The sequence below is a fragment of the Peromyscus leucopus genome, chromosome 3, assembly GCF_004664715.2.
Source record: "Peromyscus leucopus breed LL Stock chromosome 3, UCI_PerLeu_2.1, whole genome shotgun sequence".
Taxonomy (NCBI): domain Eukaryota; kingdom Metazoa; phylum Chordata; class Mammalia; order Rodentia; family Cricetidae; genus Peromyscus; species Peromyscus leucopus.
In genome coordinates, this window is record NC_051065.1 from 49,384,516 (window position 1) to 49,405,277 (window position 20,762).

The 20,762-nt window shown below is 50.4% G+C and overlaps 1 protein-coding gene across 1 annotated transcript; it reads left to right on the forward strand.

Moving 5' to 3' along the window:
* Positions 1–1,664: 1,664 nt before the first annotated feature.
* Positions 1,665–20,762, forward strand: Klrg2 (killer cell lectin like receptor G2). Its single transcript, XM_028889341.2, is given in 6 exon segments — positions 1,665–2,449; positions 2,452–2,604; positions 11,104–11,205; positions 11,548–11,693; positions 17,059–17,162; positions 17,541–20,762. Coding segments are annotated over 6 exon segments (1,248 nt in total). The 5' UTR covers positions 1,665–1,827; the 3' UTR covers positions 17,662–20,762.

A 20,762-nucleotide genomic window follows, 5' to 3' on the forward strand; every position in this document is an offset into this window, starting at 1 on the left:
GGGCCAGCCACACAGCCACACAGCCAGACACAGAGTAAGAAGGAAAGAAAAGGTATACAGGAATGGAGAGATATAAAAGCCCCAAGGCCAAAGATAGATGGGATAATTTAAGTTAGGAAAAGCTGGCAAGAAACAAGCCAAGCTAAGGCCAGGCATTTATAATTAAGAATAAGCCTTCATGTGTGATTTATTTGGAAGCTGGGTGGTGCCCCCCCCCCAACAGAGCAGAAACCACCACCACCAACCTCCCGAGTGTTGGGATTAAGGGCGTGGACCACCATAGCCCAGCTGTTTTGTGTTGTTTTTTGTTTTGGAGTTTTTCCTTGAAATCTATGCAGATGAAGATGGTTTTAAACTCCTGATCCTCCTGCCTCCACCTCTTAGTGCTGGGATTACAGGCATTGGCCACCCTGTGCCCCACCTGGAAATCACAGTTCTATGCCTTTTAAGATGCATTTCATGGTGTTTTGGGAGAAAATAGCTCAGCTGGCAAGGTGCCCATCACACAAACATGAGACTTGAGTTTGACCTGCAGAAGGAACATGTCTTGCTCACCAGAAGTCAGATTTAACTGAATCTTCTGTCTTATCTGATAACCCTATCCTGGAGCACTGGTTAAAATAGTAGTGGCCTACTCAAGCCTCTGCAGACTTGGGAGGTGTGGAAGGAACCTCCAAGGAATCTGTATTTTAAACGGCTATTCAGAAGCTGGAGAGAGGGTTCAACAGTAAGAACTTGCTGCTGTATCATGAGGAATCGAGTTCAAATCCTAACACTAACATCAGGTAGTTCACTAATACTTGTAACTCCAGGTTCAATATACCCGAGCTTCAAGAGACAGCCATAGACAACCTGTTACACACACTTCAATGCTAAAAGAAAATCTACAATAGTAAACACTGTGTTCAGACCAAACGTGGTGGTGCATGCCTTTATCCCAGCACTCAATGGTTCTGTAGTTCAAGGCTAGCCTGATCTACATGGCAAATTCCAAGATAGCCAGGACCTAGAGAGACTGTCTCAAAAAACAAAATAAAAACCCAGCAACAAAAACACAAGACAAACGAAAAACCCCAATAAACTATTTAGACCATGCTTCCTCACTAGGCAGGTGGGGTCCCCGACACTCCATGGGAATATGAGCATTCACTCCTCACTTCTTTGTTACTGTTTTTGTTTGTTTTGGTGAGACAGGGTTTCATTATATAAACCCTGGCTGTCCTGGAACTCACTTTGTAGACCAGGCTGGCCTTAAACTCACAGAGATGCCTCAGCTTCTAGAGTGATGAGATTAAAGGCATGGGCCAAGGCACCTGGCTCATTCCTCATTCTCCAAATGTCTACTAGTAGTCAAGCTTCCAGAGTCGGAATCAGAACTTCAACCTTTCCCCCTCTTCCGAATTGTGCAACCAGTGACCCTCTGCTACTGTTTAGAAGAACGGATGTTCTTTCCTTTGCTCTGACACTTCTGAAGTTTTTGTCCATGCGGATTTAGCCAGTCGCTTCCCGCTCAATCTACAAAAGAGCCCAGACGTGGTACGTGCCAACACAGGGACGGGTGGGGCCCGGGATGAAGGAGAGGGAAGAATCTGCAAGTCTCCGGTTCCTGGGGCTGCTTTTAGAGCCACCCCACCCTATCTATGACTCGCTCAGCCGGCCCCTCCCAGCAACCTGTGCACGGAAAGGCGGGGCTGGAGCTCCGAGAGGCGTGGCCAATCCGTAGCCACAGCCAATCACAGAGAGGTCCTCTAGTGAAGGGTGCGGTTGACAACTTCAGAGACACGAAGCTTCTGGGGACCCCACCTAGTAGGGCCCTCGGCGCACGGGATGGAGTGGACCCGGGAAGCTTCTGGGGGAGGCCAGGCCGAAGCCGGGTCCCCAGAGGAGTCCTTGGCAAGCCCGGAAACGGAGCAGCCGCAGGTCCCCGTGGAGGCGCCGCAAGCCGGGGTTCCCGACGGCAACCCGAGGCCGGAGCGGACCGGGAGGGAGGCGGCGGACGTGGAGCTGCAGGTCCTCTCGGAGGAGAAGCCGCAGCCTCCGGCTCTGTCCGGGTCCCCGCGCTTGCCGCCGCTCAGCCTGGGCTATGGCGCTTTCCGCCGCCTGGGCTCCTGCAGCCGCGAGCTGCCGTCGCCGAGCCCCACGTGGGCCGAGCAGCCCCAGGACGGCGAGGTCGAGCCGCAGCCCTGGGCGGCGACCGGAGAGCCCACGCCCGGGTCCTGGGCGCCCGTGGAGCTGCAGGTAGACGTGCGCGTTAAACCCGTGGGCGCGGCGGGAGGCAGCCGCGCGCCCTCGCCCGCGCCGTCCACGCGCTTCCTCACCGTGCCGGTGCCAGAATCGCCCGCCTTCGCCCGCCGCTCGGCGCCCACGCTCCCGCGGCTGCCACGCGCCCCGTCGCCGGGCTCCACGTGGGGCCGTGGATCGCCGCTTGCCGCGCCCCCGACCGAGCGGATCGGCCCACCGAGGGCAGCGCGGTCTCCCCGGGCTCGCCCACCTGCCGCTGTCGCTGCCGCTGCCAGGAGCCGGGGCTGACCAAAGAAGACGCCGCGCTGCTGCAGCGCGCAGGCATGGACAGCAAGAAACTGCCGCGGGCCATCACGCTCATAGGTGAGTGCTCGGCGGTACCCGTGCCCCGTCCCTGAACGAGACGAACCAGGAGCCCACTGGGCTGCCCCGAGCCCACACTGCTTCTCCGACTCAGAATTAATACAAAACAAAACAGGGTCCCGCCCCTCCCCTGGGGAACTTTCTCCTTCCTTCTCAGTGCGCGCCGCATCTTGGAGAAGTAGAAGTGGAAGGAACGTCGGATGAGGGGAAGTGATTCAGAGTCACGTGGCCGTGGTGGCCCGGGCACACCTCCTAGGACTCGGCTCCTTTCTTTCCGCCTTGAGGAGGGTCATCCATCTGCACACTGAGCTGGCTGGGTGCCAGACGGCTGGGGCGTGCGTGTGTTTTGCTTTGCTTGTGAAGGAGAGGCGAGGCGAGCGTGGAAGAAAGCCTCTGTTAGTTTGCTTTCTCTTACTGTGATAAAACACAAAAAACAACTTAGGGAGGAAAGAGTTTGTTTAGCTTACAGTCATCCATCATCCAGGGAAGCCAGGGCAGGAACCTGTAAGCAAGAACTGAAGCGAAACCGCGGAGGAAGGCTGCTTCCGGGCTTGCTTTCCTACACCGCCCCGCCACCACCTGCACCCCCACCCCACCCCCGTGGTACCGCCCTCGGTAGACCAGGCCTTCGCACATCAATCATTAATTAAGAAAATGCCCAACAGACTTGCCTACAGGCCATCCTGATGGAGGAGGCATTTTTTCAAGGGAGGTTTCTCTTTTCCAGATGACGCTAGCTTGTCTCAAGTTGACAGAACACTAACCAGCACAGCCCCCTAAAGCTTGTAAGTCCCTCTGAGTGAGGAATGGCTCTGTTGTGGTTGGTTTACTCGGTTGGTGGTGGTAGAGGCCAGCCTGAAGGGGCTCGTGCCTTGCCCAGCAGGTAAAAACTGCCCCAGTCCGGGGCAATGGAAGGGTAGGATGATAGCCTGTAGTACCTAGGAGTCCTCAGAGAGAGAGAGAGGGCTCCAATACGTGAAAGGATCACTAAAACCTTTGAGAATTCTGTTGTAAGTTTCCCACCACTCGGTGCCTCTTGCTGATACAAATGTAATAATATCTCACAGTGTGAACATCCAAGGTCCGACTGGGCTCCCTAGGCTGAGGTGGTGGTTTCAGCCGGCTGGGCCTCTCACCGGGGCTCCTGGGGCAGGCCCCTGACTTTGCCTGAGTGCTGTCAGCCCCAGTGGTGTTAGGCTGGGTTAGTCTGCCCTCGGCTTTGCCTCCCTCCTCATGGGTAAGGACCCTCACGATCCTACTGGGACCAGGACAGTCTCCATTTCAGGGTCAACTGATCAGCAACCTCACCTCCATCTGGACCTTAATTCCTCTTTGCTAAACGGCCTAGTGTATTTATTGGTTCTAAGGATCTAGGGACATCTTTGGAGTGATGGTATCCCAGCCTCTAGCGTTTTACCAGATTCTTTCACATTAATTTTATGTGTATGAGTGTCTGCACGTATGTCTGTGGACCACTTACATTCCTGGTGCCTACAGAGGCCAGAAAAGGGTATCAGATCCCCTGGAACTGGAATTACAGGCAGTTGTAAGCCCTACCTTGTGGGTGCTGCAACCCAACTCAGGTCCTCTGCAAGAGCAGCCAGTGCGCACTAACCACTGAGCTGTCTCTCCAGCTCCTCCGTCAGATTCTTTAAAAACCGTGACTTAAGAACCAGTGCTGAAGTGACACTGTTGGATTTGCTCTGGGAATTAAGCTCTGACTGTCTGGTGGAGGAAGGCTGAGGAGGCCCGAGGCTGAGAAGGACAGGATTTATGGTAGAGGATGGGGCTCAGGAGGCAGTCAGCAGGCAGGACCACACACAGATGGGACACAGCTAAGCTGCAAGGATGAGAGGCCACGTAAGCAAGGCTCAATGACTTGCTGGACCCTAGGCCAGCTGCTTCTCCGTCCTGTGTGAACTTGGGAGGAACAAGCCCCTGGGGAGAGGGTCTGGAATGTCACGACTTCGTCTCGTCCCTTGTTTCTGTGGGCAGGTGTCCTGAAGGAGCGGTCTGTTAGTGAAGGCACCAAGGCTGGGAGACATATTTTAAGACAAGGTCTCATGTATGCTAGCTAGGCTGGCCTCAAACTCACGACATAGTTGAAGAGTGACCTTGAACTTCTGATTCTCTTGCCTCCATCCTCAAAGTGCTGGAGTTACAGGGATAGGCCACCGCACCTGGTTCATGTGGTGCTGGAGATCACACCTGGGGCATCAGGTATGATAGGCAAGTTCTGTACGGTTCAGGCAGCCAGCAGGAGGGAGGGGGGTTTGTAAAACGGAGAAGGGCTGGAGCCTCATGGGGTGAATGCTTCTCCCTCAGATCTTGGCTTATCCCCCAGGCAACTTAGGGATCTCTATCTCACCCTCTCATTTGGATTGACTTCATTATCCCAGGAGTCTTCAGCCAGGCTATGATTGCTTCCTAAGTGTCTCCTTGCGGGGAAAGGAAGGTAGAGCACAGACTTGCCCACATCTCAGTACCTGGCACATCAGTGGCTTCTCAGTCTAGTTGTACAAGTCAGAACTTATTATTCCCTGGATCCCTCCCGGGAGAAGATGGAGGGTTTGATCTCGGTGGTTGTCTCGCAGTTGGCACACCTCCTATGGAGAAGGATCGCCCCACCCAGCCTCTGGCCTCCAGGAGTCCATCCTGCCAGGTGGCCGCCTGTCCCCCATATCGTCCAGGCGGTGGGGATCATTCACAAAGTGAAAGCAGTCAGTCAGCGTAGTGTAGAGGGCAGGGAGGCTGTTGGCAGTGAGGCTGGGGGATGAGAGCTCTTTGGGGAAGGTGAGCCAGAACGAGAATCCCAAAGGTGATCCAGGTTCGATGGGTCTCGGGAGAGGGCTTAGGATTTTGAAGCGCAGTGCAGAGGAAGACATGAATGTCACATGGAGAGGAGCAGAGGCCCTGAGCAGAAGACGGTGACTGCCAAGCCTCACACTGGCATAAGCCCCTTCTGCTCTTTTGGGGACATATGCCCTTTAGCAGTAACTGCAGGGTCGGGGAAAGAGAGAAGACGTGGTAAGGGAACCCAGAGTGTCTGTGTTTTTGCAAACCGAGTCTGTATAGTATATGTGTGTAACTTGTGTGACCAAGAGTTGTTCTGTCAACCCAGCAAGGTGGCTCACGCCTGCCATCCCAGCGCTCGGGAAGCTGAAGCAGGGACTACGAGAGCTTTGGGCCACCCTGGGCTACATGCTGAGACCCCATCTTTTTTTTCTTTTTTTAAAGATTTATTTATTTATTATGTATACAGTGTTCTGCCTGCACATATGTCTGCAGGCCAGAAGAGGGCACCAGATCTCAGTACAGATGGTTGTGAGCCACCATGTGGTTGCTGGGAATTGAACTCAGGACCTCTGGAAGAGCAAGCAGTGCTCTTAACCCCTGAGCCATCTCTCCGGCCCAGAGACTCCCCCCCCCCATCTTTTTTTAAAAAAATGTGGCATGTGTGGTGGAGCCAGAGGTTGGACCAAGATTGCTGCAAGTTCGAAGCTACCCTGGACCAGAATCCTCCAGGCCAGCTGGGCTATACAGACCCTATTTCCAAAAACTAAAACAGAAAATGGTGGTGTGGGCACTTCCACCTTAGCTCGGCAGGGGCCTTGCCAAGCTCAGTGGCTTGGGCTAGGCAGGTCCCCGACCCGGTTTGAGAGAACTTACCCACCCACTGGGCTTCTGTCATGCTTTGCTTTCTGAAGGTCAGAGCTAAACAAAGGTTCAGCCACAAGAATCACAGTGACTGGTGAGTTTATCTCCCTTGTCTTGCCTGAGCTTTCCAGTTCTACTTTTATTATTTGCGAGCCTTGATTTAGGGCTGGGACACAGCTCAGTGGTAAAGCACTTGTCTAGCATGAACAAGACCCTGGTAGTTCAATGCCTTGTGGAAAAAAAAAAATCATCTCAGTTTATACATATTTTTGGTGGTGCGTTGTTTGTAAAACGCGGGTGAGTTTGGCCTACATTTATGTGTGTGCATCACGTGCCTGGTGCCTGCAGAGGCCAGAAGAGGGCGTCTGATCCCTTGGAATTGGAATTAAAGTTGTGAGTCACTATGTGGGTGCTGGGAATTGAACTCAGGTCCTCTGGAAGAGCAGCCAGTGCTCTTAACCACTAAGCAGTCCCACAGCCTGTGAGTGTGTGTGTGTGTGTGTGTGTGTGTGTGTGTGTTTTCTTAAGATAAGGTGTGGCTTTGTAGCTCCGGCTGACCTGAAACTTGCTATATGTTAGACCAAGCTTTTTCAAGTTCCCCCTTCTTTTGGTCACAGGCATATTGAGATGCAATTCCTATACCATACAAGGTGCCATCATACAGTGTAATAGTCAAGGAGCGTTGCATATTCGGTGTTGTGTTCATGCTAGAACAAACCTTCCACCCCCAGACCCCACCAGTCTGTCTCTAAACACTGTCCTCTGGACATCCATGTCCCTGGGTTCACATAACATGAACCCTTTTGTCTGGCTTCTTTCTGTTTTGTGTGTTGACAGGGTTTTGCCATGTAGTTCAGGCAGGCCTGAAACTCTTTTTTCTGATTAATTTACTTTTATGTGTATGAATGTTTGCCAGGTGTGTGCCTAGGGCCCAGAATAGGGCATGTGATCCCTAGAGACTGGAGTGGTGAGCTGCCATGTGGGTGCCGGGAATTGAAGCCCTCTGGAAAGGCAGCCACTGTTCTTAATTCTTGAGCCATCTCTCGAGCCCCTGGCCTGAAACTCTTAACGCCCCTGCCTCAGCCTCCCGAATGCTGGGATGATAGGCTTATGCCACCACACTTGACTGACTTCTTTGGCTTAACCCATTTTCAAGGTTTTTTTTTATGCTGTAGCATGAACTTGGTATTTCATTTTTTTTTTTTTTTTTTTTTTTTGCTGGATAGTATTCCATGGCATGAATATATTATGTTTCAAATATCTACCTATCACTTGATAGATATCTTGGAAAATACCTTTAAAAAAATGTGTATTTAAAAATTCCACAGGGGCTGGAGAGCTGGCTCAGCACTTAAGAGTACTTGCCGTTTCCAGCACCCACAGTGAGATGCTCACAATCACCTATAATCCTGTGGGATCCAGCACCTTCTTCTGGCCTCCAAGGGCATATGCAAACACACACACACACACACACACACACACACACACACACACACACGGCCATAGTTAAAAATAAATCTGAAAAATATATATTCCAGGGCTGGATTTAGGACTTAATGGATGAACATCCCTCCAGCATGCTTGAGGACCTGGGTTAGTTCCCCAGCACAAAACTAAAAAATAAAAATCTGAACAGGTTATAGTGTTTAACCGCCCCCCCATCCCCACGTGTTTTTTTTTTTTTTTCTTTCTAAGACAAGGTTTCCCTGTGAAGCTCTGGCTGTCTGGAACTAACTCTGTAGACCAGGCTGGCCTCAAACTCAGAGATCTACCTGCCTCTGCCTCCCAGATGCTTGGATTAAAGGCATGTGCCACCACCACCCAGCTTCATACATCTCTTTAACACACTTCTGATCACTGAAGCAAATGTTTTCTCCGATGCAAATGAAAAAATGGTGTTTGAAAAGTTCCTGAGACTTTGAAGTTGAGTAACGGTAAATGTGTTCTATTAAAATCTTGAAAACTCAGGCTGGAGAGATGGCTTAGAGGTTAAAGAGCATTCATTGACTGTTCTTCCAGAGGTCCTGAGTTCGATTCCCAGCAACCACATGGTGGCTCACAACTGTCTGGTGCCCTCTTCCGGCCTGCAGGCAAACATGTAGGCAGAACACTGTATACATAATAAATGAATATATCTTATTTAAAAAAATAAATAAAAAATAAAAAAAATCTTAAACTCATCTCTTTGCATTCATATATGAGTATATAATGTACTAGTATACACATTCTCTTTCTTTTTTTAAAAGATTTATTTATTTATTATGTATACAGTAAGTGTTCAGCCTGCAGGCCAGAAGAGGGCACCAGATCTCATGGTTGTGAGCCTCTATGTGGTTGCTGGGAATTGAACTTAGGACCTCTGGAAGAACAGCCAGTGCTCTTAACCCCTGAGCCATCTCTCCTGCCCCCTTTTTTTTCTGTTTTTTTGAGGCAGTTTTTCTACATAGCCCTGGCTGGTCTCAAACTCACTATGTAGAACCAGGCTAGCCTGGAACTCACAAAGATCTGCCTGCCTCTTCCTCCTGAGTCCTGGGATCAAAGGTGTGTGCCACCAGGCTGGGCACAATTATTCACTTCAAATAAAATTCCGCTGCAGAACGATCTTTTGTTTTCCTTGTGGTCTGAGGAAATATGGTAACTACTTTCTTACCGCCCTCACCCTCCCTTCCATGATTACACTCACTGCTGCCCTCTTCCGAGAAGTGACGATCCCGAGGGCACGGAAGCCACGTATGAGGAGGGAGCACTCCTCTTTGCTAGAACTCTTCAAGCTTCTGTGTCCAGCGAGATCTGGTTTCAGCGGGTGTCATGGCTTCAGAGGGGTGAGCACTGGTGCTGTGGACATCGCTGCTGCTGCTGCTGCTGCCTTTCATTGTGACCTCTCCATCTGCCACTGCGCCCTTCCAGGTGTGATGGCTAATGCGATTTGTCAGCGTGACGGGATCTAGACTCAGGCAGGGAGACGGGCCTCCCGGCAGCCTGCGGGGTTACCGTGATTGTGTTAATCGATGTGGGAAGTCCTGTGTCAGTTATGGGCAGAACAATTCCCTATGCTGTGGACCTTGGACTGTAGAAAGGGGACGCAAAACTGTGCTTGCATGCATTCATTCCTCACTGATTCCTTGTTGTGGAAGTGATGTGAGCCACGGCTTCAGGCTCCTGCCGCCCCGACTCCCCGCCATGATGGACTGTACACTTGAACTGTGAACCGGAACAAACCCTTTCTCCCCTGAGTTGCGTTTGTCAGAGTATTTTATCACAGCAACAGGAAAAGCAACTAAGACACCTTGGTCCTCACTATCAGGGTGATTCAGCATTTAAAGGTGTGCCTTGGGCCAGGCATGACAACAACTTCTTTTTTTTTTCCGAGACAGGGTTTCTCTGTGTAGCTTTGCACCTTTCCTGGAACTCACTTGGTAGCCCAGGCTGGCCTCGAACTCACAGAGATCCGCCTGCCTCTGCCTCCCGAGTGCTGGGATTAAAGGCGTGCGCCACCACCGCCCAGCAACAACAACTTCTTAAAAATTGCATTTCTATTTCTTTTTATCGGTGGTAGGTGGGGCATGCAGCACTGCCTGTGTGTGAAGGTCAGGGGACAACTTGTGAGAGTTGATTTTTCTCCTCCTGCTGTGTGGGTTCCAGAGATCAAGCATCAGGCTTGGTGGGAGCCCCCTGCCAGCCTCGGTCACAGCCTGTAATCCCAGCTTCTCGAGGGGCTGAGGTGGGAGGGTCACATGAGCGTGGGAAGCATAGTGAGACCCTATCTCAAAACAGAAGGATGCCGGGTGGTAGTGGCGCACACCTTTAATCCCAGCACTCGGGAGGCAGAAGCAGACGGGTCTCTGTGAGTTCAAAGCCAGCCTGGTCTACAGAGCAAGATCCAGGACAGTCAGGACTACAGAGAGCAGTGATTCTCAACCTGTGAGTCAGAACCCCTTTGGGGGTCAAAGGACCCTTTCACAGGGTTCCCCTAAGACCATCAGAAAACACAGATATTTACACTATGATTCATAACAGCGACAAAACTATAGTTATGAAGTAGCAATAAAAATTTGTGGCGGCGGTGGTGGATGGGAGTCACCACAATGTAACTGCATTCAAGGGTCGCAGCATTAGGAAGGTTGAGAACCACTAACAGAGCGCCTCATTTCAAACAACCAAACCCACGAGGATAGGATGACAGAAAACAGGGGGTGTGTCCTGTCTCCTGTCCCTCCCACTCATTCCCTGCCTGCAGCCTCCCCAACTACCTGGTGCCCTTGGCCTTGGAGCCATAGACAAGGCCCAAGGCTGCTGACTCCTCACGGCTGTGGAGAACTGAGTGTGCCCCCTCCCCCCCTTCAGTCGTGGCAAAGACCTGGAGAGACTAGAGAGGCCGCTGAGGGTTTGAGGAGAAAACGTGGAGAGTCAGGACTTGACCTTCACTGACTCTGACCTTGTAGAGCTGTAGTCCGGCCCCTGCTCTTTCTCCCGTGGCATGTCGCCCACGGTGCCCTGGATTCCGTCACCTGCTGCCTGAAGGCCCCTTGCCCACGTCTGTGGCGGCGACACTACTGTCTGGCACACAGGTACACCACACACCATGTGTGTGGCACATCGCTTGCTGTGTTTTGTGGAGCTCTTATCTTCTAGCCATGTGAGAAAAAAGCAGAGCGTAGTCTAGCAGGTCTCCTAAATATGAAGTTCGGATCTAACCTGGGTGCTCTGCCTGGGTGCTTGAGCCAAGGTGACCATGGAGCTGGTGTGGGGGCAGGGTGAGGGGGAGTGGAGACCAGGGTGGTGCTGGCTTGGATGTGATTGGGGTGATCTCTCTTACAACTTGCCTTTCTGGTTTCTCTCCAGGGCTGCCCCTGTACATGAAGTCCCTGCGCTGGGCTCTGGTGGTCATGGCTGTGTTCCTGGCTGTCTGCACTGTAGTCATCGTGGCACTGGCCTCCAGAGGCGGTACGGTATCCCATCCCTATTCCATGTACTTGGGACACCTCTGAGACTTGCAGCATGAAGACACAGGCCTTGTTTAGCAAAGAGGAGAAAGCTTGACCCTAGCCAAGTGACCTGACTGGTAATGCAAATACCAGCTCCTCCCTCTCCAGGAGAACCTTGCACAGTGCAGGCTGTATGACCTGGGGCTCTCTCTGCCCATCATCCTTCCCACCTGGATGCTTGCCAGCTCCCTCCCCATACATTCACCCCCTCAGCCAGGGTCCTAGCCGGGTTTTGTTTTTACAGTGGATTCATGCCTAGCCCCCTAGAATTGCCCCTTGACTCACAGATCTCTACTTTCAGGAGCCAGGTGCCAGCCATGCCCTCAGGGCTGGTTGTGGTCTCAAGAACATTGTTACTACCTCTCTGAAGAAGCCCAAGACTGGGCGGGCAGCCAGGCATTCTGCTCAGCCCACCATGCCACACTGCCCCTGCTGAGCCACACCCAGGTGAGAAAGGCTGGCTAAGGAGAGGGTATGTGTCATCCCAGATCCTTGAACTTAGCCCTGGGAAGGACTCTCTGGATCAAGTCCTTCACGCTCTGAGAGTCACCAAAGCCCCAAAGGAATGAAGTGACATGCACAGGGACCAGCTATCGTGTTCAGGGTTTCATTCTAAGAAGAAGGCAGAGCTAGGCTGCTCCCATCCAACCTGGGTAACTCAGTTAGCCAGTTAACAGTGGAGCCAGGCCTGCTGGGAGAGACCCATGAGTCCTCCCAGGATGTGGTGGAGAAAATACAGCGTGTTGGGTGTGTGTAAGTGTCAGGTAATGGCTGGAGTGCTGGGGAACAAAGCAGCTCGGAAATTACTTAGTGCCTTGGGACCATAAGCATTTCTCTCCTTTTCGTTCCTTCTTTTCTCTTTTTTAAGACAGTCTCGCTATGCTGTCTTGGCTGGCCTGAAACTATGTAGCCCAGGCTGCTTCAGACTCACAGAGATCCACCTGCCTCTGCCTCCTGGTGCTAAAATTCACCACCACACTCAGCTAAAGTGTTTTTTATTTATGTGTGAGTGTGTCTGCTTAGGAGTACAGGTGCCCACGGAGGCTTAAGTGGTCAAATTCTCTGGAGTTGGAATTACAGTTGGCTGTGAGCTACCTGATACAGATTCTGGGAACCAAATTCAGGTCCTCTGAAAAAGCAAGAGCTGAGCTATCCATCTCTCCAACCATGTGATTAACTGGTGTGTGTGTGTGTGTGTGTGTGTGTGTGTGTGTGTGTGTGGTGTGTGAGAGAGAGAGAGAGAGAGAGAGAGAGAGAGAGAGAGAGAGAGAGAGATTGATGATTGATTGATTGATTCTGCTGCTGCTGTGATAAAATACCATGACCAAAGGCAACTTGGGGAAGAAAGAAAAGGTTTATTTCATCTTAACAGTTTGTACACCATCCAGGGAGGTCAGGGCAGGAACCTTGGGGTGGAAACTGATGCAGGAGCCATGGAGGAGTGCTGTCTACTGGTTTGCTCTCCATGGCTTGCCTGCTTTTATGCTATCCAGAACCATTTGCCCAGGGTAGCACCACCTACAGGGGGCTGGGCCCTTCCACATCAATCATTAAATCAAGAGAATACCCTGGAGGCAGAGGTCGGTGGATCTCTGTGAATTCAAAGCCAGCACGGTCTACATAATAAGTTTATTATTAATATATTAATATAAACACCACAGTATATTAATATAAATTAATATATTTATTAATTTATTGTGGTATTAATATATAATAAACTATTTAATAAACAAATTATTAATAAATAATATATTTATTGTGGTATTAATATAAATACCACAATATATTATACCAAGAAGGAAGAACCAGGGCACATTAACATCTTGAACAAAGTAAAATGGCAAGCCCAACAGTGTAAATAAGTCTGTTCAATGTGTAGGATTCGCTCACAATCCGCTCCCCGGCTCTGCCTTTCACAGCACACAAGGCTCGTCTCCTAGGCCAAGGCCCACTGCACTCCACAGCTGACCACCGAGACCACAGTCCTTGGCGGTCAGCCCCCGGTACTGACACCATGCTGTGATAAAACACCATGACCAAAAGCTTCTTGTGGCCGAGCGGTGGGAGGCAGAGGCAATGTATCTTGACTGTATATTGCATATACTTATTGAAGATAGTTTTTCTTGTATTAGTTATAAGCTTTCTTAATTTTAGACAAAAAGAGGGGAAATGTGGTGGTATTGTGTCCCCCAAAATATTGTGTACTCTAATACATTTACATTTCTAATACATTTCTGTGAGTTCGAGGCCAGCCTGGTCTACAAAGTGAATTCCAGGACAGGCACCAAAGCTACACAGAGAAACCCTGTCTCAAAAAACCAAAAAGAAAAAAAAAAAAAAAAAAAAAGCTACTTGTGGAGGAAAGGGTTTATTTCACTTTACAGCTTGTAATCCATCTTCCCAGGAAGGCAGGACAGGAACTCAAGGCATGAGCTTGGAGACAGGAACTGATGCTGATGCAGAGGCCATGGAGGAGTGCTTACTGGCTTGTTCCTCTCATAGTTTGCTCAGCCTGTTTTTCTTTTCTTTCTTTTTTTAAAAAATTTTTTATTTATTTTTATTTCACATGCATTGGTGTTTTACCTGCCATGCATGTCTGTATGAGGGTGTCAGATCCCCTGGAACTGGAATTACAGATGACAGTTGTGATCTGCCATGTAGGTGCTGGGAACTGAACCCAGGTCCTCTGGAGGAGCAGCCAATGCTCTTAACCACTGACCCATTTCTCTAGCCCTTCAGCCTGTTTTCTTATAGGCCTGTATTAGAGTTCTCTTGAGTAACAGAACTTATAGAATGAATTACACTTACACACACACACACACACACACACACACACACACACACTCACACACACACGCGCTCGCCAAAAAGGAAAGGGAGAAGGGTCACAAGGGCCCTGCTTTCCTGGTGTGTTCGGACTGCCAGGTGGATTCACTCCAGATCACAACAGAGGACAACTTCAGCTGTTTACTCGGTTCTGTATATCTTAATAAATCCCTATTACCCATTAAATAGACTCACGTGGACTGGTCTTAACAAAAGGGGATTGATTAGAGTGGCTTACAGGCTGTGGTCCAGCTAATCCAGCAGTGTCCTCCAAAGGAAGGTCCAGGAATCCCGAAGTTTAGTCCACCAGGTAGGATGTCCCAGCTGGTCTTCAGTATATGCTGGAATCCTGACGAAGTAATGCCAGTGAAGGAATGGATTTGCTATCAAGAGCAAACAGGCGAAGAGAGCAAGCTTCCTTCTTCCATGTACTTTATATAGGCTTCCAGCTGAGAGTGTGGCCCAGATTAAAGGTGGATCTTCCCACCTCAAAGATACAGATTAGATGTTGTTTTTCGCCGGGCAGTGGTGGCACACACCTTTAATCCCAGCCCTTGGGAGCCAGAGGCAGGCGGATCTTTGTGAGTTCGAGGCCAGCCTGGGCTACAGAGCAAGGTCCAGGAAAGGTGCAAAGCTAAACAGAGAAACCCTGTCCCGGGGGTGGGGGTGATTTTAATTTAAATGATTTAATTAAGAAAAATCCCCTCAGAGGTGTGCCCAGCCATGTGGGTTTTAGTTAGTTTCAGATGTCAAGTTGACAACCAAGAATAGCCATCACAAGGCCCATCATTCATCACGGAAGCAGCCCACAGACTTGCCTGCAGGCCAGTCTCATGGCGGCATCTTCTCAATTAAGATTCCCTCTCCCCAACTATGTCTGCTTGTGTCAAGTTGACACAAATCATGTGTGTAGTTGTACATATGGATGCTTATCCATAGGCATGCTCTTGCATGTGGATGCCAGAGGTCAAACTGGGGTGCTGTTCCTCAGAAGCCACTCGAGACAGGGTGTCACTGGGGCCCGGGGCACACCAATCTGAGTGGGCCGAATGGCCGGGGGACCCAGACTTCTACCTGTCTCTGCCTCACCGGCACTCAGGTGACAGGTGCTGGGGACCAAACTCAGGTTCTTAGGTTTGTGTGGCGAGCACTTTATCAGTTGGGCCATTTCTTGACCACCATGGCTGACTTTATGAAGAGGAAACATTCACTTGGCTCAGCTTTGAAAGTTTGAAGGCTTGGTGCCCCTCAGCTCAGTTCTTGTACCGGTGCAGGTGGGCAGGAGTGAGGGGTTATATTATGAACCAGGAAGCAGAGATAAACTTAGTTTCTCCAAGGGTACACCCCTAGGGACCCAAGGACCTCCCTGGGTTCAGTCCTTAGCACTGCACTCATGGAGAAATTAGAGTTAGAACAGTCTATGCAGAGAAACTAGCCCAGTTCCCTGTTCAAAGCCCCTCCCAGCCTGGCTGCAAAATAACGAACAGTGAGGATGTGGTGGACCAGAGATGGATCCCTAAAGAGTGTGTGAGGCTGGGGCAAGGCCAGCAAGTGAGGATTTGCTAGCTAAGCATTATTCTAATGCCTCCAGAAACAAAGCCATCCAGTGTTGCATCGGCCACCAGGAAGCCTGGTCCCTTCCCTCAGACATATCAGACACATTTAACCCACGGTGACCTTGGACCTGGGCAGAACACCACTCCTCCATTGGGGGCAGAGATGGGTTTAACCATCCAGTTTGGAAATAGCTTGAGATCAAGTGTTTATAAAGATCTAACTGCAAAGGATCAGTGCTCTGAAACACAATTAAGTCATAGAATGACTTCTTTATGATTGGGTTTTGGCTTGTTCTTTTTTCCACACACACACAAGCACGAACGAACGAACACAGATAAACACATAAAATCCTTAAGTGTGTGTTTCTTCTTTCTTTTTTTAATGATGTATTTATTTTTATTTATGTACATTGGTATTTTGCCTATATGTCTGTCTGTCTGAGAGGGTCAGATACTGGAGTTACCGACAGTTGTTAGCTGCCATGTGGGTGCTGGAAATTGAATCCACATCCTCTGGAAGAGTAGTCAGTGCTCTTAACCGCTGAGCCATCCAACCCTCCCCCCCCCCCCCCCCTTATCAGAGACAGGGCTTCTCTGTAGCCCAGCTGTCCTGGGACTCACCCTGTATACCAGACTAGCCTTGAACTCAGAGATCCGCCTGCCTCTGCCTCTGCCTCCGCCTCCAGGGTGATGGGATTGGAGGTGTGCACCACCACCGCCCGGCTCTGTTTCTTATTGCTAAGTTCATGCCACAATTTTAGTGCATTTTATTGTGGGGGGGCACATCTATGCACACACCACAATGTGTGTGTGGAGGCCAGAGGGCAGTTTTGAGGAGCTGGTTCTGTCCTTCTACCCTGTGTGTCTCAGGTATTGAACTTGGCTCATCAGGCTTGGCAGCAAGCCTTTTTAACCTGCTGAGCCACCCCAGCCCCATACTGCCTCTGTCACGGCTTTAGTACTATTGAACCAGTGCGAGATACTTTTGTTGCTGTCGGAACTGCACCAGTAATCTGCCCCATACCAGCTCCGTACCTTAGTCAATCCCTGCCCTCCCTCCATGTGCCAACCACTCTGGCTACTGGCTGCCACCTGGGCATGCTTAGGGGCCGCCCAACTTGGCCCAGGCCCCTCCCTTTCCTCTGAGCTGCTTTATTCTCTCATTGTGTGGTGACTGTCGCATCCTCTTGAGATGGGATCGATCTCATTTCTGGTCCCCAAGCCTAAGCACAGTGCCAGCCCACCAGTGAGCTTCCAGGTCCACTTCCATAATTCCGGGTATTTTGCAAGCACTTGGAGCTGATTCCTTCCTGGAGAGGCATTCTGGAATCCTGCAAATGCCTCATGAAAATTGGATGTCCTAGTAAGCCATGATGTGAAAAAAAAAAAAAAAAAAAAAAAAAAAAAATGTGCTTGCTTTTCTCCCTCAGGACTTCCTAAGAAAATACCAGATCACCAAAGGCTTCTGGGTGGGGGCCCAACGGGGCCCTGAAGGCTGGCACTGGACTGATGGGGTCCCTTTGCCACCCCAACTGTGAGTAACTGGGTTTCCTACTCCTGATGCGTCACAGCCTCCTATTGCCCCACCCCACCTTCAGTACCAATAGAAGACTCATTCCACACCCCGCCAAGGGGGGCTAGCATGCCTCATCCTTGTCCCCCCAACCCTGATGTGAGTCCCCAGCACATTCACCCAGGAAGAACTGTCATGTTGGCTTTTCAGAGACAAGGTCTGTGGTTTAGGAATTCGGTGCTTCCACCATGTACCTGACCAGTGGGAGACACTGCCAGGGTTCTTTCCACATTTTTATTCCCTGCCCGTGTGCAGTGACTAGTACAGGGCCTGGCTTGTACGGGAGCGGAGGGAGGCCCAGCAGCCTGAGTGTCCTCTCTCTCCTCACCCCACCCCCAGGCTCCCAAAGGACAGTGAGGACCACCCAGACTTCAGCTGCGGGGGTTTGGAAGAAGGCCGGATCGCGGCTCTGGACTGTAGCTCTCCCAGACCCTGGGTCTGTGCCAAGGGGGCCAAGTGACTTAGTGTCCTGTGCCAGACCTGTCTGGAGCTGCGTTCATTGCTTTGCTTTGGTGTGACCTGACAAGACAACTCCAAGGAGGCAAGAGTTACCGGGCTTGTGGTTTCAGAGGGGCCACACCTGGCGGAGCTGCCCAGTCCACAGCAGCAGGAGCATGTGGCTGCAGTCACCTTCCTGGGGACCAGAAGCAGAGGGAGTGCCAGAGCCAGGGGCGGAACAACCTTCAAAGGCCTGTCACTGTTGACGTACCTCCGGAAGCTCCCACACAGTCCCCAGATCCAGCACTACCAGCTGGGAACAAGCTGGTGGGGGACACTTCAGATCCAAACCAGAGCATTCCTGTAACAAGTCCCATGAAGACTTATGACTATCTTGTTTAGAGATAGGATCTCTATGTAACCCTGGCTGGCCTGGAACTTACTGTGTAGGCCAGGGTGACCTCAAGTTCTTGGACAATCTTCCCGAGTACAGAGAGTGTATGCCACCACACCCAGCCTATGGCTAACTCATTCTGCAAAATACATTGTCCAAATTCAAGAGTCTCCATAGTCTTAACAGTTCCAGCATTGTTCAAAAGTCCAAGGACTCCTCCGAGATGCCAAGCAAAGTTTTAGCTTTAAACACGTGATATATATATATATATTTCTAAAGTGCAATGAAACAGTCAAATTCTCATTCCAAGAGGGTAGAATAGGAAAGTGGGCCAAGAAGATTAGATCAGTGCAAGACTGAAATCCATCAGAGCAAATCTCAAATTCTGCAGCTCCATGCCCATCATGGGATGTTACGGGCATTTTCATTGCCCTGTGACACTCAGACTGTTAAATAAAGTTTACCCTGAATCAGGGGGCATCAGCTAGTAACTAGCTGACTGGAACACCATCGAGAAGCCAGCAATTTGGATAGAGAAGATGCACAGGAAGGGAAGGGCTGAATCCCCTTATTTATGGCTTTGAAATCAGAGAACATTCTCCACCTTCCAGTTTTCTTTTTAATGACAAATATAGGAGAATCCAAGGACTGGCCAATTCAGTCTGTTGAGAACTTTAGCTGCTCCTGAACCAGCCAGTGCAGTGCCTGTCATTTTTCTGATGTCAAAGGCCACTGTTCCATGCACAGGTTTGTCATGTAACAAAGGTAGGGCTTTACACCCGAGAAAGGGAGGGAGGGAGAGGGCAACCTCTGGGCACGTGTGGGAGGAGTTTCTAGGCTGGGCTGAGGTGGAAAGACCCACCCACTCTAAGTGCAATTGGCACCGTTCCATGGGCTGGGGTCCTGGGTGAAGAAAGAGAATGAGCTGAGCACCAGCTACCTCCATGGCTCCTGACTGCAGATGCGGCGTGAGCAGAAGCCTCACACGCCTCCACTCCCCCCCCCCAGCTCCCCCACGTCTTCCTTTAATTTGCTTCTGTCAGATATTTCGTTGCAGAAATGAGAAAAGTAGCTGATGTATTAAACACCGGCACAGACTGAGGTGCACACTGGAACACCCTACCGTGTCCTGCTCCCTGGTGTGACACTGACTTTGAAGACCTGAGCTCCACCAGCTCTCTACCGTCTTCCACGAGCTGCTAAGTGTTCCTGTCACTAGGTACCCTCCCCTGATGTTTCTCTGGAGAAGGGTTTGAGGTGCATCATTCTGAATTCATTCTTTTTAAGAATTGTTTCGGCTTCCTATCCTTGTTGCTCATGGGTATATTTGGAGACGACACAGCTGCATTATCCCAGCATCCCTACGCTAGAAGTCTTCTACTGTGTGTCAGTCTGTCCAACCAGCCAGCATCCATTGAGAGAGCCAGAGCCATGGGAAAGACCTGAGCAAGAGGAAGAACTAGGGAATCCATGTCCTTACAGACCATGGCTTTTTGAGCCTTCACTTTACAAGCTGTGGGATGAGCAGCCTGTCAATGAAGCCAGCAGCCCTACAATCAGAATTGTGCTCTTCATTGTACGGGACCCATTCCTAAACTGTGGAAGGTCTAATTTCCAGTATCTGTAAGGTGACCTGTTTGTGCACAATCAGGTAAAAATGAAGGCATTTGTGTGGCTAATCAAATATATCTGGTGTCTTTATAAGAAGAAAAGTTTGGTGGCTGGCAAGATTGCTCAGTGGGCAGAAGCACTTGCTGCGCAGATGTCCCCACTTCTCAGGGTCTTAAAGGTATACTTTAGTGCCTGTCAAAGTTCTGACCAGCAGTGGACACCTGTGCTTTGGAGGAAGGCTCATCACAAACTGCAAAGGCATGTTCCCACAATGCACATGAATCTGTGGGTTGAGGTATGTGTGTAGAAGTCCAAGGACACCCCAGGAAGAGGTGGGGGCTGCAAGCTGCAATACTAGGCAATTCCAGCCTGGAAAACCGTCCGTCTTCCATTAACAGCTCCGGTGCTCTATCTAGCATCCATGTGCCTGCGTTAGCACATCTAATTCCCACCACGACCTAGTGACCTAGGAGTTAAGTTGGACTCCTAACTATAAACAACAAGAAAAGCAATTCTAAAAAGCCCAAGCAGAAACGGAATTGGAGAAGCTCCTCTCCACATGGCTACCTTCCTCTTTTCTCCTTTTGGACCACTTCCTCACCAGTCACCAAGAGTGCTTCACTAACCTGTCCTCGACAGCCGACCTAAGCTGGAAGCTTCTAGTCACAAGAAAGGTCTCTGACCAACTTAGCAGGCTCAGGTGCCACCTCTGGATTGCTGAACTGTGGCCAGGGGGGGAAGTCACAGTGCAACTCAAGTGGAAACTTGCACACCACGCTGAATACTGACCACAGGAGGGAGGGTGAGTGTCCGGAACAGGACAGCAGGAATTGTCCAGGCTTGTGTTACTCCCGTATCCTAAAGCTGAGACTCAAAGAGGATAAAGGATTTATTTACAGGGCAGCAGAGGGGAGGTTATGAGTACTGACCCTGGAGATGTATGTATTCCTGGCTGTCCTGAAAAATCACTATATAGACTAGGTTGGCCTCAAACTCATGGAGATCCAGCTGCCTCTGCCTCCTGAGTGCTGGGATTAAGGGTGTATACCACCACCACCCAGCCCTTTTAGGCATCTTGTTCATATAATCTGTCATTAAATAAACTTGGAAAAAATAGA